At 39.7% G+C, this 18,573-nt stretch overlaps 1 protein-coding gene across 1 annotated transcript in view; it reads right to left on the bottom strand.

Moving 5' to 3' along the window:
- The window catches only part of LOC119573597 (blastula protease 10-like), a gene marked incomplete at its 5' end in the record, with an annotated part of 44,917 nt that extends 35,620 nt beyond the window's left edge, over window positions 1-9,297 (bottom strand). The window contains one exon of the mRNA XM_037920807.1: window positions 9,214-9,297. Within this exon, the coding sequence (XP_037776735.1) occupies window positions 9,214-9,297 (84 nt within the window). The remainder of the gene's footprint in view (window positions 1-9,213) is intronic.
- Window positions 9,298-18,573: the final 9,276 nt, after the last annotated feature.

The raw sequence follows: 18,573 nt of genomic DNA, 5'->3' as shown, positions 1-18,573 counted from the left end.
TCTTACTGCAGAGTTACAGTCATCCTGTGCGCATTGATGACTAGAGATTTTACAAACCATTCATTGTGATATCATTGTGACTCTTGTAGTGACTTGCAGCATCAAAGTTTGAACTCTCACATCATTAGTGAGGGAGGTTTCAAGATTGGCTGCACTGATGTCAACTGTAAAAAGATAACTGTTTGGGTGTCAGCAACATGTTGGTAGCAGAGGGAATGAGTGAGCTGGATCAGAAGCCAAGGCACTGCCACTCAGGCCTTGTGATGCTCGTTTTTCCTCTCCCACACACCGACCTGAAATCCAACACAAGGAGTTGTCTTCGCCATAATGGAAGGACAATGGAGGGCATACCTCAGAAACAAACTGCGAGAGATTAGAGATTACCTGGCCAGTTGGTGACTAGCATCCATCCTAAACCGAAAAGTGAAGTTGTAGAACAAGACTAAGAATCGGGCACACAGACTGACTACATAGGCCGATGATGGCTAAAAGTAAAGCACTTTGTGAGGTGCCAAGAGTCATTAACGATCGCACATGTATTGGAAAGATGTGCAACATTCTCAGACCAAAGATGTAAGTACGTTCTCCCCCTTATACACTGCAAAGGTATTGGGGGCGGATTGTGACATAGGTCATATTAGTTTCCTCTAGGAGACTAATATTTTCAATAAATTTAATCATGCCATAATGTTTATGCAATATTTTATACACTGCAGACTAATATTTTGCTTTGATTTTAATTTTTTATTGTTATTTGTTAAGATATTTATTCATAGATTTTAAGTTTTTAACATTTTTACTCTGTTCTAGTTAAGGTATTCGCCGCTTAATGACCTCAGCTGTTGAACGCTGCAGATAATTTTAAAAATAATCATCAATCTGTCACTGATGTGTATGCTCAGTTCTCAAACTTTCAAAGGCGAAGCACTGTTTGGCTAGAGATGATTTTAGGTAATATTTAAATATTACGTGCTGAATCAGATGAGGTAGACTTTAAAGTGGAATCATTAAACATGACTTCCGTTAGTCTCTAACAAAGATTTTTGACTACATGTCTAAAATTATCACCAAATAGATGTAAAATGTTTACCATAAAAGTATTGTAATAAACATACCACTGCCCTTCCGATGCACTAGTATTCTCTGATTTCCATGGCATCGTACCAACAGCCGCGTCTGCTAACGCCGTTCTATCATACTGAACTTGAAACAGATCGAATCCGGGTGAAGGTTAGCTTTTACTTCATACACTCGGGGGCGATTATCCTTTGACGAATCGATCTGTTGGGTGAAACCAGTGTGTGTATGAGAAGCATGATCCGACATGTATATATTTCGACACATAGTGAAGATAGAGAGGTCGAGAGTTGGGCACACAGAATACAATCAGAGGCATCGCCTATACTTCTCTTTATGACTGGGGTTTCTAAGTACACCAAGTTTTGTTTACTGGTCATTAAGGACAGTAAGCTATCAAAACTTTAGTCAAAGTTATTTTGTCAATTCTCGAAATCAGTAACTTGACACTTGTTATTATGGTAACTGACACTTTTTTATTATTTGTCATAAAGTGCATCTCCCTGAAGAGATAGAGTTGCATCTTTAGGTATTTCACACTTGTCAGGTGATTATATGGAATCAGAGACTAATACGGGGTTCCCAACCTGGCTGACATGGATGCCCAGGGATACTTTGCACTTTTCAAAAGGGCATAGAGTTTAAAATGTTCATCAACATGGTTTTGCAAGTCCACATTTCATTGTTGTTGGGTACTATATGTAATCGAATTATCAAACACCTGAACTTGATCTTCTAGTGAATTGTTAATTTTCTCCCTTGTAATTATTAAAACAGGCTCAGCATCTCATTATCATTAGTAACGTATTTAGTTTATTAGTATGTCTTCTTGGACTTTCACTCATTAGTCATGACCAGTAGTGCTTAACAGATATCAGTATTCCATAGATTTCGCTTGCTTCACTTTCTTGATTTTATCAGTAGCAAAAAACCCTTAATAATCATCAACACTGAGTAAATAATAAAATATTGTTGGATCAAGATAGTTTTTATAATTTTGATCCTTAAGTTGAGAAGCTCGTCATAACGTCCAAATAGGTACAATCAGCACAGCTTAAGAATGACATGTTCTGATTTTTACTATCTCGAATGAAAGAAAGTATAATAACACACACACACACAAACAAAACAAAACACCACATGAGAGTAAGAACTGAGACTATACATCTTACCATAAGGAAGCGTAGGAATAGTTCTACGGTTGCAATAGTTTTTCTCACGGTGACGATCTCAGTGTTGAAATATAGGATAGCATCTGAAGATATTAATTTTGTTAAAATGGTTCATGATTTAACTGTGTGACTTTACAGGTCTCTTGAATGTTTTGTTAGAGCGGGGGACATCGAATAGTTCCTCTTCATACGTAAAGATTCCAGGGAGTAGTGTATGTAATCTAAATTCATTTCATCTATAATGAACGTGACTGTCTGGAAATCAAAATTCGTATAAATATTTCCATTTGTGAGACAAGACATTAACAGATGACAACTGTGTGTGACCAAATGTAATGAAGTTTATCAATGACAATACAGATCGAAAAGAGAAACAACCATTATAGATGTCAACAATCTCGGCAGTGCTCCTGAAGTTCCATCAGGACACAACACAAGGCAGTCACTTCCTAATACCATTATTCTAAAAAAAACCGGGATCACTAGGTAGTCCGCACGTGGATGAGGAAGTTTTATCTTTACAGCCGTACATGGTGTTTACTAAGAGCTTGTCCATGTGGAGGAGGCCTTTGAGCTGGCAAATTCACTTGGAACCTCGGGGTCTTTGTTCACGATGGTATTGCGGGCTGTTCAGAGAGAAGCTCTGTGAAAAGGATCATGAAGACAGGATTTATATCAAAATATAGACACTCATGTTGGAACCTCGAATGCTGAACCCAGTCTTGTAAGTGTTAACTTGGTCTTACAGATCTGGACATCTCTCGCTCTACACCACAGACGTATATGTATATATATATATACCAATATTTTTATCACATTCACACAACGCACACACATATAAAACAATTGGAACTGTAAAAGTCCCCATGATTTTACCTGCGCATTGTAATGCTAATTGAGGAATATTCCATACGCACACCATAATTGTTGGTCGTCATCATGTCAAGTTATAAAATAAACGATGACATATGTTTTGTGGGAGAATTAGGGATGTGTTTCTCTCGTCTGACCTCAATGCTCTTCAGAGGCCCAAGGCGTGTCCGATCCGTGCACCTGACCGAGCCAACCTGCAACGAAAGGTGCATGGAAAGTCAAAGTCTGAGTGAAATAGTTTTTTTTTTTGACTTTCGAGCGATTAGGGATTAGCTGGTGCGTCTAAGTAGCGAAATTAGTGATTAAGAACATGTGTGGCACGGAATTATTCGCTTTAGCTTAGTGAACCTTCGACATTCCCTATTAAAAACGACTTCTTAGCAAACATTAAACTCACAAAAATTCTAAACGAGACAAAGACTCAAAATTTCATAAAACAAACTTAAAACGCAAACTTAACTAAACTCACAAAAAGCTCTAAACTCTGACGAAACTAAAAACTCATAAAACTAAAACCCATCAAACTAACTCATCAAAAAACTAACCTAATAACTAAACGTATAAAGACTACACTCAAAAAAAAAAAAAAAAAAAAACTAAAACTAAAATTCCTCCTAAAACTTAAATCTGATCTGCTTCCAGCACATAAAGACCACCATTCGTAGCACTGATGGCGCCAACCTTTTTTTTTTTTTTTTTTTTTGATTATCAACCTTCCTCTCTATTTCCCTCTTTTTCTCTCCCCCTCTCTCCTTCCCTTCTCCCTCCCTCACTCCGGCCTCCCTCTCTTTAACCCTTCCCTCTCGTTCTCTTTTCCTCCCTTCTCCTTTCCTTTCCCTCTCCCTCTCCCTCTCCTCTCTCACCCAATTATAGGCTAGTAAAACCATGCACGGACGGAACCTCTCCCCGTCCCCCTCTCCCTCTCCCTCTCTCTTCCCCTCCCCTTCTCTCCTCTTTCCCTCTCCCTCCCTCCCGCCCCTCATTAATCACTTCCTGCGCACACCACTGGGCCACGTGATGATCTGTCCATCGCTGCCGCTGACCATTCCAATGTAAGAGTACAGGCGGATTCGTGGCGGATGAACTTAATGCGTTCTCCAGTGCTGTGTTCGGACCTCGGGTGAAGGTGAGGCTAGGTGTTGTCCGATCCAGTGCTGATGGCGCTCCGATGGCTGCCTTGTCACCAGGTCTGGATAGTCATTTAGGGATAAGTTCGCATGTACGTGTGCTTTTATATAATATATCTTATATATATATATATCTATATAATATATATATATATATATCTGTTTAGCGTTTATGCTATAATAATATCTATATATATATATATATATCTATATATATATCTCTGTTAAGCGTTTATGTTATATCTATCTTATATCTATCTATATATATATATAGATATATATATATATATATATATGAAAAAGGCCAAGACTCTTTCTGACAACGGTACCCTGTCAGCATACCAACCGGCCTCCCAGTATAGGGATGTGAGGGAAAGCGTTGACATCAGGCCAGAGTTTGGTACGTCGTCGATCGCCCTCCTGTGTAGATGGCGGCCAGCTGCGCCGGGTCCAGCATCGTGTCCCCCGTTTCTCGAGCTGGAAAATAGCGATCTTACTACCACTTATATAGGGTAAAATAACAGGAATAGCCCTTCGTAATCTTATGAAGAGTAGGATGTCAATCTTATTGAGGTGTTTGAGAATTACTTGTGTATTTCTTTATTTTTCTTGATTCATTTATTTGTTATTTAATCATGTATTTCTTATCTTTTTATCATATTCACCTATTTGTTCCATTATTTGCTATTTATTTTTTGTGGTTGTTTTTTTTTTTTCTCTCGTTTTCCTAATTTTTTTTTGTTTCTTATTGGCAATGTTTTTATTTTTTTAATCGTTCATTTATTTTACTCTTTATCTTATTCTTTTTTTCTCCTTTCCTTCCAACTTTAAACTTGGCTCTTGGCAATATTTTTAATAATCTATAATCATTATTTCGAGCTTCCTCTTGGTAGGGTGTGGTCTATAATCCTAACACCATCCCTAACTACAGAGTTGATCACAATGAACATTTTAATATAATGGTATTCGGGCGGCTACTTGAGATTTATGATTACGCGTTTTTGGTTACTTTATCGTAATTTAGCCAGAATTCCGTAAAACAATGAACATTAAGACAACTGTCTGAAACCTACCTAAATGAATTTATAAAGGTGATTTGGGCTATTTAAGAGCACTATATAAATATTTTAAATGCAATTTCATATATATTGCATCACTAATATTATTGTTGTTGCTTCAGAAAGTATCTGAAGGTAACCATTGCAAGAGTTTAACGTTTTTTTCAGGATATTATGTCTATTAGACTTACTATATATGATTTAGTGCTTTAGTTTAACCTCATTTATTTACTTTTCAGATTAGATTAGAAAAGCAGTAAAATGGCAAGTAGTAATACAAGTAGTAGCAGTAGTTCTGGTACTAGTAGTAGGTCTCTTAGGAGTAAAGCCAAGTTAACAGAGCTGACTGAGATTTATCTAATGTGTGAGAAATTTGACAAGTACAATCTTCCTACCCATAAAGAGGTCATTGGGGTGGTGAGACATGAAAACCAATCATCACCTTTACAAAAAGCAATATCAGATGTGTCAACAATATTGTTTAACCATTGGATTTTAAGGAACGTGTATCTATATACTGTAGCAGGCATAAAGAAAAAGCTTGCTAAAGAGGTAGATGAATTTCGTTATATAACCAAAACAGCTCCTTCCAAAAGAGGTAAAACTTGGCAAAGCAGATACCAAGCTTTTTCAAATAAAGCTAATAAACTTTTTGATGTGTTTTGTGAGAATAAAGAGCAGAGGGAAAAATTAGAAGAAGAATATCATGCTACAGGAGGACTTTGATTACCTGGAGTCTATGAGAACTGACCGGAAAGCAAGATGTGAGACAAAAACAGATGTGCAGTGGCATGAGCAATGAAGCTGCTAGAAAAAAAGCCAGGAGAGAAAGCTATGAACAAAGACAGTCAGCAACACCAGCCACTTGCTCCTTAATGGATATAGCAATTGCATCTGACCATGATACTGCTTCAAGCGCTGGAACTGATGATGAAACTATGTCTCACTGTTCAGATTTTAAGCCTGACCGTGACTTGACAGCAAATGAGCAAATTAGAAAGAAAGCAAAGTACTTAGAGCCAGAGGAAGAGGTTGTCAGTAAGCGAATAACAAGATCAAACCAATGACTTCTCAAAGAAGTGTGCGAAACGATGTTTACTGGACTCTGGCTGAATTAGATGGCCAAAGATTCTCATATAGGGAGGCTCAAATTGCAATAGTCACTGTTGGAAACTTACTGTTTGGTACTAAATGGAAGCTACCTACAGAGACGGATGATGATCAAACTGAAACTGTTTATGACCGTGATACATTACCAACAAGGAAAAACATTAGAAAACAGCTTAAGAATATGGAGGCCTATAGCTTCAAACTAGTGGGAGAAAAGGTGATGGAAGCCAAAGCCTCGGGTTCTACTGTTACTCATGCCACAGATTCTACGACCAGGAAATATGTAGGCTCCTTTGCCCCTGCAGGGCTACATATCAATAAGGATGAATATATTCCCTTACCTACATTGCCCATTTCAAGTGAAACAACTAAAAATGTAGCTGACTCAATAGTAACAGATTTCAAGCTTTTAGGAACAGCTTCTGGATACAGTGCTGAAGATCTATATTCTGCAGTTGATGTACATATGACAGACTCAACAGCCCACAACAATGGGATAGCTGATCTTCTTGCTAGAGAATTTGGCCGAGCTGACAATGCTGGTCAGATATTTTGTGATACTCACACTGCCCTTGGTTTTGATAGATCCATGAACAAGGAGATCAGTGAAATTGAAATGAAAATGGGAATGGAAAATATCTGTAATACCTTCCTCCTTGATGTAGGTGTTATTGAAAAAAAGGATTCAGTTTCCATGACAGCTGTATCCTGGTGTCTAAACCTCTTTGGCCCAGATAATATTCAAAAACCCTGGAACTATAATAAAGACTTTTGTCTTACCCTAAAAGATCAAGGAAAAGAGCCAAAGCTTTTTCATCTTAAAGATGCCAGGTTTGGTGCATTATCTAAGTGCTGTGCTATCATGTGCTACCACTGGACAGACTTCTGGGACTTTCTTGAGGAGCATGAGTACATCACAAATAAGTTAGCATGTCTAGTGAGGGATGCTCTATCTCTAGAATACATAAAGATAGTTGCTGCAGTAGTAGCAATAATTGGAGTTCAACTGGTTACACCATTCCATGCCCTTACTATATCTAAAGGAGCAACACACAGTAAGCTGAAAGAAAGATTCAAATCTTTATGTGAAGAGCTTCTTGCAAATGATGTTACTGAAGATTTCTTCCAACTAGAAAGTCCAGCATTTTCCTGTGTTCATTCTGATATATTTAAGGAAGTCAAAGATGCCTATGGAAAGAATGTGATTGGTTCAGTGAAACAAGTGGCTAACAAACACTTAATTGATCGCTTAGCTCTGACAAAAAAACTACTTCCACAGTTGGCACACGTTTTAGCTATGCAGAGAGGGAAGTATCATGGTTTTGTGAATTTTCCTCAAGAATACCCAGTCTTTGATCAATGCCATGAAATTGATCAAACCCTAGTTCATAACCTGGAGATGGAGAGACAATGTGGAGACACAGACCAAAGGCTTAAAAAGAAGGCAAGTCTTGACCCTGTTGCTAGAGGTACTGTGTTGAAAGAGACCAGCAAACTAAGAACCAACATTAATAGTGACTTCAGAAAAATGGGATCTGTTGTTAAGCAGCTGGATGAAATCAAATTTAAATGGATGCTTAGACAACAAGAGTTGCAAGCAGTTGGGCTGAGCAAGAAAGATGCAAATAATCTCCGTATTGAGAACAGAAAGCTAAATATCCTGGAAAAGCTTAAAACACAGGGTAGACCATTTACATGAGAAGAGGAAATCAGTGCTTACCTAAGTACTACTAAGGATGATTACAAATTAAAATCACAACGGATGCGGGATGAGGTGACATATGCAAAAGACACTTCCCTGTCACTTCCCAAATTCAGCCCAGTATTCCATATATTCTCCACAGAGGGAGGGAAACGAAAGATGCTAAGCCCAGAACAATTTGCTCAAAATCTTAAAACTTTACTTGGGAAAAAGAATCAAAGAAGCATTGTGACCTTAGCTGATTTTCAGAAGGCTTTAAATTCATGACTTTCATACGTATTTTAGTATTCGGTTACTCATATGTGTTAGTTACCATGGATGGTGTGCTACTGAATATTTCATCTTGCTCTAATCTATTAAACATGAATACATATAAGGATAAATGTTCCTTTAAATTGATTAAAACAGATATTTCTTACAAAAGAGTAAAGGTATGTTTGGAACAGGCATGAAATTAATTAAAAAGAGGTATTTCTTACAAAAAAGTAAAGGTATGTTTGGAACAGGCATAATAAGTGATAGGTTGTAAAATAATATTTTCAGTGGATTTCTAACTTATTTAGAATTATTAAAACCTAAGTAGCTGGCAGAAGCAGCAAGATAAACCATTTCCATCCATTATGTTTGTAAAATATATATTGTTTCTGGTAAAATACAAATGGTATCTGGTAAAAAACTAGACATAGCCATAGTGCGAAATTTAGTAAATATGGCGTTTTTGAGCAATTTCAGTAAAAATTGTAAAATCACTAAATTTAAAGTAGCCGACAGAAGCAGCATGATAGCTAAATTCTGTTTTTTGTTTCATGTTTCTGACATAAAAGAACAACTTTTTGGGCAGTTTCGAGATAGTTTTGTGAAAAAAAGTTATTTATGGTACTCTTGGCAATGTTTATATGTATTTTAACCATTTATTTATTTATTATCATTATCCCCCTTTTTCAGCTTCCTCTTAGTAATGTTAATATACACATTTTAATTATTTAATCCTCACTCATTTGATTTATTTTGATGTCCCCCCCCTTTTTTTAAGCATCCTCATTATGCATAACACTGAACACTGCGTTTCGTGAGTTAAGGACAGAGCTACGTACCAATTCCTCCCCCTCCAGCCTGCTCAGGTTAGCTGCTGCGAGCTGTTCCTCTGTGAGTAAGATGTCGTCTCCCTCGTCGCCCTTTCAGGAGAAACAGAACAAAAAAGTTAAATATTGCAAGTTAATTCACGGGCAATATATAGATAGATAGGGATAGATAGATAGATAGATTTGCTTATTCATTTGTTTATTCCTCCATCTTTCCTTCTCTTGATTCTCCTATGACATTGATGTTGTGAGTAACTGAAATATGCTAGATAGTGCTAATTGTGTGAAAACTTTACATTTCTGTGGAAAATCATTAATGTAACACCGTTTTTGTTGTAAATTATAAAAATTCTTTTATGTATATGTACCCAAAGACCGTTGAAGCAAAACCATTTAACAACTTACAGTTTTAAACACTGATGTAATCCTTTGAAAGGGTGTTTAAGGTCATTAATGTTTGTTTAACTTTAATTCTTGTGTTCCACTGGTGATTTGATGTGTATGAGTGTAAGTTATGAATAATAAACCGTTGGAACCGTTTCTGATGTATTTGGTGATTCATTTGACCAGAATTCATTAGATATGGGAAAGAGTTATGCAATTATAGTAACCATGTCATCCCTATGCCAATCAAAATATGGAGAGTGCTGAGTCATGGCTGAGCAGCGGTCCCTCAATTTAACTGTCCAGGGGTTTGTGTGAGAGTTAGTAGTGCGCATTAATGAATGTGTTCTTTTAAAATTCCCCACAAAGGTGGTGGGTGGCTGGGAAGTGACAAAAGATCAAACATTTCTCCCACTCTAATAAAGAAAAACAGGCATTTCAAACAGAACGAAAAAAGGAGATTCCGAGCAATGACAAATACAGAGTAGATAGAAAGAGAGGAGCAGAGAGATGTCGAGAGAGAGACGATACTATCGATCTATGATATAGCGAGAGGGACATGGCTACTCTGAAACCTTCTTGACAACAATAGTAGGGAGAGGGATAGGATCGAGACGATAGCGATGACTATAGAGATCGCTATATAGAGAAGAAGAGAGAAGGATGAGAGAGAGAAGAGAGAGATGCTTAAAGGTCACAAAATAAATAGCTTAAACAATTTCATAAATGTAATAACTCGTGACATGATAGTACATAATTCACTAATCCATACTCTTGAATTAGATACTTTAAATAAGGAATATTTCTCATAACCTATATGATGATTTTATACAACTGTACATATGTATGCCCCGGTGATGTGTTCAGTCCCTGTTTTCCTACATTCCGATCCTGTTTGAAGTAGAATATATTTATTATCAAATATTTATTTTGCTGTGGGGGGATATACTTTATTTCTTAAGGTGTGGATTAACTCCAATTGTCACGGATGGGAATCATACCATACCACTGTATATTAAGTTTATTTATTGTATTCACGACATAGATGGCTCTTGCACTGTTTCTCACCAAGGAGTCAGTTATTATTTCTACCTATCCTCCCTGTTTCCCTTTCCTTGACTTTTGGAAATGGTCTTTTGTATTATTTCATTGTCTTAATATTACCAGATTGTGAATAACAATTTAATACCATCACATCAATAACTAACGTATCGAACCCAATTGCATAAAAAAAACATTTTCTTGCCACTTCAATGAATGAGGAATCAGATCTGTCACTCGGGGTTGTTTTTTTTCTCCTTCCTTGCTGGTTGAGCACATTGAGCCATCTGTATGTACAAAATTCACCAAAATCTCAGGGGACAGAACGTAAAATCCGTGGTGGTTAATTAAGAAAAGTGTATGGGTAGAATTGTAATGATACAAGAATGAAATGAAATCAATGTGTGTTTTTTCACGCACTTGCACACATACATATATAAATCCCATCACAATATCTACTCCTAAAAATCAATAGAAATCTGCATAAAGAATAATCTCAAGCATTTCCGGCATATGTTACGCATAACACTTTTACACATTAACACATCATTAACTGGACAGTTATCATTCATTTGGAAAGTAATGAATATTAGTGCTAATATTCATCACCTTAGCATCTCCATAAAAATATAATTAGATTTAGCTACACGCTTATCTCAGCACCTCGCTGTACAAACGGTCAGGACCCTCGGTAATCTAGAGGAAAGTATATAAGGAATGTTACTATTGGAAACTAACATGCTTACACCACGGCTACAGGAGCGCCTGCTGGCAATCCCACCGCCACGGTAAGCACCGAGTGTCAGACCAACAAAATAGAACAGCCATAATAAAGCTGACACAGGCCGGGCCATAAGTGAAAGGCCCGGGCGAAGCCAGAACTTCGCAAATCTCAAGCAAGCAAGCAAGCAATGGAAACTAACAGAGAGTGGGGGAGGGGAGGGGGAGTGATGGAGGGAAGGAGGGAGGGAGAGAGAGAGAGGAAGAGATTTTTTTCTCTTCATTTTTCTATGTTGACTTTCGTCTAACACAAAACACCAAGCACCATACAGAAGAAAATTTTAAAGCAAAAGGAAAAAAAAAAATATATTTTTTTATTTATGGAAACTACATTTGAAAACGGAACCACAAGCATTATGCTCCAGAATTCTTAAGTTTATCTTCCAAATAAAAAATCTAAAAGTATATACCTGAAATAAAACTGATTCTCTGTATTTTAAGAGTAGACTATTTAAAAAAATGTTACCTGTATCTCTATTTTTACTTGGTTTCTAACTTCAAACAAAGAATTTCTGTCAAGCAAGAGCGAGTAATAAATAGGTAAAACTCATTGATCATGCATACAAATTGCATTACTGTAAATGAATGAAATACACTTTAACTTTGTAATGACGATTTTCATTTTCCCTAGGTAGTTTTCATTTATTCATTTACTTATTATGATTTTTATTTTTATTTTTTTTTATGTTACCGTTAATACACTAGTGTCATCTTCCGGTGGCAAATAGGGTGTCGCACAATGTAAAACACCGCCCAATCCTGTGACGTAATAGGAATTGGTGCGGTTGACGGTTAGCCTTTTTACTATATTGGTTATTTTTTTCGACTGGTACAAAGTATTTTGGAATATAAATATCCTGGTGGCTTTCGTTACCATATCGTGAGTAGTGCTTTTGTTATAGAATACCCAATATAAGTACTAATAAGGATGACAATAACCGAGTTAGGAGGAATAATATTTCCATACTCAATTCCTGTCGTGAGACTGGAACCCTCGGAAAAGACGACTCAAGATTGCTAGGTATTATAAAAGTTATTATATATATATATATATATATATATATATATATATATATATATTTTTTTTTTTTTTTTTTTTTTTTTTTTTGTTAAGACCTTTTACTAATATCATTATGCTTACAACCCGGAAATTTACCAGGCTTATTCCTGAATTTATTAGACTATGACTGATTATTCAATTATATTCAACTCAAAAAAGTCCGTTAGGGATTATATTTTTAATTAATGCCTATTAGGCCGTCTAAGGTAAGTTAAGAATATAAATAGAATTCATATACTATTATACAATTATTATATATAAAAATATTGCGGAGAAGGAACAGAAACATGCTAGATAACTCCATTTGACTTCATATTCACACATACCTTTCCGTTGTTTTACATTAAACGCAAATAATTGTTTATGATGAGTGGGTCTTCACGCGCATGTGATGTGAAGCGATGGTGTGTGAGCCTCGATGTGTTTAAGTGCTTCATGCCTTCTCGCCTTGCAGCTTCACCCCTGGCTAGCCCATTGCGAAAAAGGGAGCAGCTTTTGCATAAGTATCCCCTGCCGGTCACAGCCTCTCCTCTCAAGACTTCTGCAGTGCCTCCTCGTGGCCACCCATGGGGTAACTGGGTACCTTGCGGTCCAGCTAAATCTCGAGCAGCAGTAGGCCCCAAGAGGTACGGATTTATGGGCCCCCAGCGTGTGGACAGCTCTGGCGTCGTACCAACTCTGGCCCCCTAGCCACACCCTGGGGGATGGGGCGGCATCGGGGGAGGTGGGGCCTGCCATGCCTCCCTCCCCCAGAATGACCCTCCCTGGCAACGTCACAGATAAATGAAATGCGGGGGGAGGGTGTTGTCCCTCCCACCAGCAAGTAAGGCGGGCTGTGGTTCCCCACTGGGAGTGGCAAATGTACAGGGGTCAGGATTGAACGAGAGTTTACTCGTCCGGCCTGCGCCCCGGCAGGCCCAACCCACCATGAAGCTTGTGGGGGAAGCCCTCAGGAACCCCACAGGTGGATAGGCGGTCCCACAGCCTGCGACCCCTTTATTTGGGGCTGTTGTTGCGGGGGCGGCAGAAGGTGGCGTGCACCCGGAGTGACCACCCAGGCTTTAATCTCAGGCGTGCTTTCCAGGGTAGGCGCTGAACTCCGGTCCTTGCGCAGGATGATCGGTTACCTCTGCTATCACTGGATTTGAGCGACTGGGAGTTGAGGTGGCTGCCCTCATAGAGGTGAGAAGACCTGGTAAGCGGCACGATCATGTGGGTGGTTACACCTACTACTGGTCGGGCTGCACCGATGGTCACCACCTCCAGGGTGTAGCCAATAGCCATCTCAGTCCGACTTCAGGCCCGCGGTAGTCCGGGAGGTGACCCCGGTTGATGAGCGTATCATGGCATTGAACTGAAGCATGCTTTTGCTTTCTTGTCTCTATGGCTGTATACGCTCCTACCGATGTAATATTAAAATCGATGTGAAAGAGGCGTTTCACGCCAACTCGCATCTGTGGCAGACGATTGCCCCCGCGCGAGACATTCACCATTGTTCCTGGGCGCCTCAATGCGGTATCTGGCTTGTGACCGAGCTGGCTGTTGAGATGTCTGTCGGCCCCCATGGCTCGGGAGCTGATCCCAGCAGCGAGAATAGCCTCCTTCACCGGGACTTTGCTAGGTCCAGAAAATGAGGATCTCTGGCTCCTGGTACCAACGCTCCAACCGCATGCCGCTGGACTTGGTACAGCGATACGGGAATGTGGCAAGGAGATCGACCACATTCTGTCAGTACGCGATTGGAGATCCCTCCAGAACTGCAGGGTTTTACCAAAAAAAAAAAAAAAAAAAAAAAACGGAGTGCCGGAGTTCTGTGGCACCACCATAAAGGCTGCTTGTGGCTACCCTGCTGTTCCACTTCACAACTCCCCGTCCCCTCCAGTGGCACCCTAAAGTGTTCAATTGGACAACTAAGGGAGGAAGGAGTGTCCCGTTGGTTCGCCACGGCAGTCTCTGACCGATTCTCAGAACACAGCAACCTGACGGACCCAGTGCTCTGTGGGAAGTCCTTCAGCGCGTACACTCGAAGCAGCTCAGGATTCCATTGGCGTACGCCCTAAGGACAGGCAGAATACCATTTCCCTGAGACATTACAGGCCACTGAAGCGTGTCGCGAAGGCTTTCGGCGTGAATGGGATCAAGTCTTGTGTCGTTTCCATGGTGCGTAGGGCTGCGGACACTGCTGAGAAGGGACAAGGAACAAGTCCATCAGGAATCTTGCTGAGGAGGTCGAAGGCCATTTCTTGGTAAATGACCCTTCGCCTACCTACCAAGCCCTGAGAAAACTGAACCCTAAGCCCCTCCTCACAGATGACCTGCAAGTCCGATCACGGATGGCACGGATCATCTCAGATCATGTTGGGGTTTCGTGAACGTTAGGCTGAGTATTTTGAAACAGTTGTACCAGGTGGACCCCCAAACAGTTAGCTTGGATGCAAGGAATGTTGCAGTGCCTGTGCCGGACCACCCATCAGTGAGGAACCTCCTACCCTAAACAGAAGGTTAGGCTGGTGATTTCCAAGCGAAAAGTGGGAAAGCGTGCAGGCATATGTGATATCCCTGCTGAACTGCTAAAGGCTGGGGGTGAACCTATGGATCGGGGCTGCATACGTCCTGAACTACCCATTTGGCAGTCTGTACCATTCCCCTGACCCTGCGAGGGGACGTGGGTCATCCCTCTCTGGCAGGGGGAAAGTGGATCGATGGGACTGGAGCAACTACCGTTGCATTACACTGCTGAGCATACCAGGCAAGGTTCTCGCCCACATTCTTCTGAAACAATAGACCATATACTAGCGCTTCGAGTAATTGTGGAACGCCGTCGTGAGTTTGGTCGTGGGTTGCTCGCAGCCTACATCGACCTCAAGAAGGCGTTTGACCTTGGTGTCATCAGGAATCGCTATGGGAGATCCTGAGGCTCAGGGGATTCCGACACAGATTATTGGCCTGAAGCAAGCCTATAACTGGTACTGAAAGTGCTGTAAGTGTGGTGGGGTATTCGAACTTCCTCCCTGTTAATGTTCAGGGGTGAGGCAAGGCTGTGTCCTTGCACCCCCACTTTTCAACCCTTGTATGGACTGGATATGGCAGAGCTAACTATCCAAGTCAGTGCGGAGCAACACTATGTCCCTATTAGGTCTCGGACCTCGCTTTTGCCGAAGATGTTGGCCAGCCTATCTGAGGCCTTGGAGTCACTTGTGGCGGCTCTTGATGCATTTAGCAATGAGGCGAAGCCCCTAGGGACTAGAGGTCTTCTGAACAAGACAAGATTCAGGACTTTGGGGGCCTTGTTAGGGAACCCGTTCAGTCGATCATGCTTGGCGGCGAAGGACATTGAAGTCACAGTGAAAGTTTTACATACCTTGGGTAGCTAGTCCATACCTGGGTTGTCCAGACCAAGAAGTCAGTAGAACGATTGGCTCTGGCAACGGAGTCCATAACTCGACAACAAGAGCGTTTTGGAGATGTCGGTACCTATGCAGAGGACCAGCTGCATGTCTTCAGCCTGATTACTTCCATTTTGCTCAATTGGAAGCGAACCTGGATGCTATCCAGTGCCTTGGAGTCTCGCCTTGATGGCCTTTTTGTAACAAGATCCCTTCGCCGGATCATGGGGTCAGTTGGCAGGACCACGTGTCCACCGGCGGTTTACACAACACCGTGAGACTGGCATGGGGAACCTGTTACTTGCATATCCGGGATCGCCAACTCATGCTATATGGCCACTTAGCTCGCCCTCCTATGGACGACCCTGCCATCAGGTTGTCCTCATGTCGAGACAACCCTGGGGGAGGAGACCTGTGGGACGTCCTAGGAATCATGGCCTTGGCATGCTTCGCGACTAACCTGTCGCGAGGAATTAGAGACTCGCCTCGAGGGATCCTCGTGGCTGGAAGCGAAGGGTGGATGCAGCCATGCGCCCCCGTCGGCGTTAGCCCCTTGATGATGATGATGAATGAGCATTAAAGATTTTTACATGGAAAAAAAATCCAGATACTTAGATTATGAACATCATTTATTCACAAAAATCCTTATAGAAACGGACATGGCTGTCAATGTTCCTTCCATGGCAAAAAACTCGTTTCTCTCCTTCCTCTGGAAAGCTAAATATTGACAGGACCAAATACAAGCAGTATGGAAGCGTAGGAGACACGATCATTGCTCTATCACGATCAGCACAGTTATGAGAAACATATGCATGTTGATTAGAAAGAATGTCGCGGATGCAATCAATAAAAAATAATGTAAACTTGAATAGAGATGGGGCTACTTTACATTGATTCCTGCTTAACACTTTAACACTGACAATAATCAAGATATTGAGATAATTAACGGATTTTTTTTTTTTTTTTTTTTATGTGTAACGTTGCGCTCATGTACTTCCAATGCAGAACAATTAGTAATCCACACCAGGAAAAATATATAACTATTACTTACACTTAGTGCCACATATATAATTTTAAATCAGTGTAGTTTGTCCATTATGATCTCCCGTTTTCCTTTATGAACTGGAATCGCTTTAATAAAGAGCATGGTAATCACCCTCACTGTAACCGTAAGACCTTGGAATATCATTACTAGTGTCATCTAAAAATACCATCATCAACGTAAGCCGTGCCGTGAAGATGAAAAATTATTGGGTGCAACATAGAAAGATGATGCCAGACCTTTACTATTGTTTCATTAATTACACATACATAAATACGCACGGACGCATGCACGCACACGCGCATGCACGCACACACGCACGCGCGTGCGCGTGCATGTGTGTGTGTGTGTGTGTGTGTGTGTGTGAGTGTGTGTGTGTGTGTGCATCTAAGAACACACAAACTGCTTTCATTATGATTTCATGAATAGTTCAAGCAAGAGTAAAAATTAGATTCAAGAAACCAGCGAAATATATTTTTTTACTAATACATAAAAAATCTTCACAAATTTTTATAAAATCTTATATATTCTGTCAGTCCTTGTTAAAGAGGAACATACTATCATGTAGGTTACAATGTATTTAATTATTCAAGGGTTAAACTTTATGATATTTTGCGCTTTGACTTTATGGCATACCTAGGCTAGTCAAAACTTAACTAAAGGTCACCGTAACAAAGGCGACCGCTGTACCTCACGGGCACGGCCATTCATTTAAATTGATTTTAATTTTCATGCTACCCCCTAGGATTTTTTTGCATGGTCTACGCATGACCCAATATATTTTAAAGTAAGGAAAACACAGTCTTCAATTTAATTTCAAAGCAAATTACTAATCATAATATTTCATCAGAAATTTATGAAACATGCCCGGCGCTTCAAGCAAAGGTCGTTTACATTTTTCACTATCGCTTACATTTTTGATAATATTTCTTTGATATGTAGGAATTGGATGTGATGAAGCGCAAATGAGCAATGTTAAATGAATGCAACCGAGCCACATGTTGTCAGCTGAACTATACAACCTTTAGATGTCAGGATTTTTATATTTATTTCATTGAAATGGCGTGTCAATGAGTCACTACTTAGTGTATATAAATATTAAATCATAATATACTGGTTCAAAAATACGCACTCAAATCACACTGTGAAACAGAATCTCAAAATTTGTGTTTCGGAAAGGTCTGCGAATTCTTTGTTGTGAGTTCTTTTTCACGGTATAGAATTTCCAGTTTTCATCTTTTGTTTTTTTTTTTTTTTTTAATCTTTCTCTTTGCGACGCGTATACAGGTCGGTTATTGTCTTCATGGGAATAAGCAAAGTTTCGCGTGATATAAAAAAGTATCAATATTCCAAATGTTAATCGTAAATTAATTTATATAAATTTGATTACGGGGATTAAGGAACAATTAAATGCTATATGAAAAGAAAACCTAAATAACGACAGCCAAATAACGAAATTAAGAGATTTAATACATAATGTGGACTAATTCATTACAAAATAAAAAAGTAAGAAAACTATTTTTTAAAATTCACATCTGGGAGGGAGGGAGGGGGGGTCGAAATATCTAGAGAGGCGTGGTTAGTAAAAAAAAAAGTTCAAGAACGGTTGATTAAAACCAAGGGAAAAGTATCCTATTTCTGATTCTGTGGCAGGGACATTTCCGTACTGTTCTATAAGA

This window comes from Penaeus monodon, chromosome 5, assembly GCF_015228065.2.
Source record: "Penaeus monodon isolate SGIC_2016 chromosome 5, NSTDA_Pmon_1, whole genome shotgun sequence".
Classification (NCBI taxonomy): domain Eukaryota; kingdom Metazoa; phylum Arthropoda; class Malacostraca; order Decapoda; family Penaeidae; genus Penaeus; species Penaeus monodon.
This window is presented reverse-complemented; position numbering and strand designations above follow the sequence as displayed.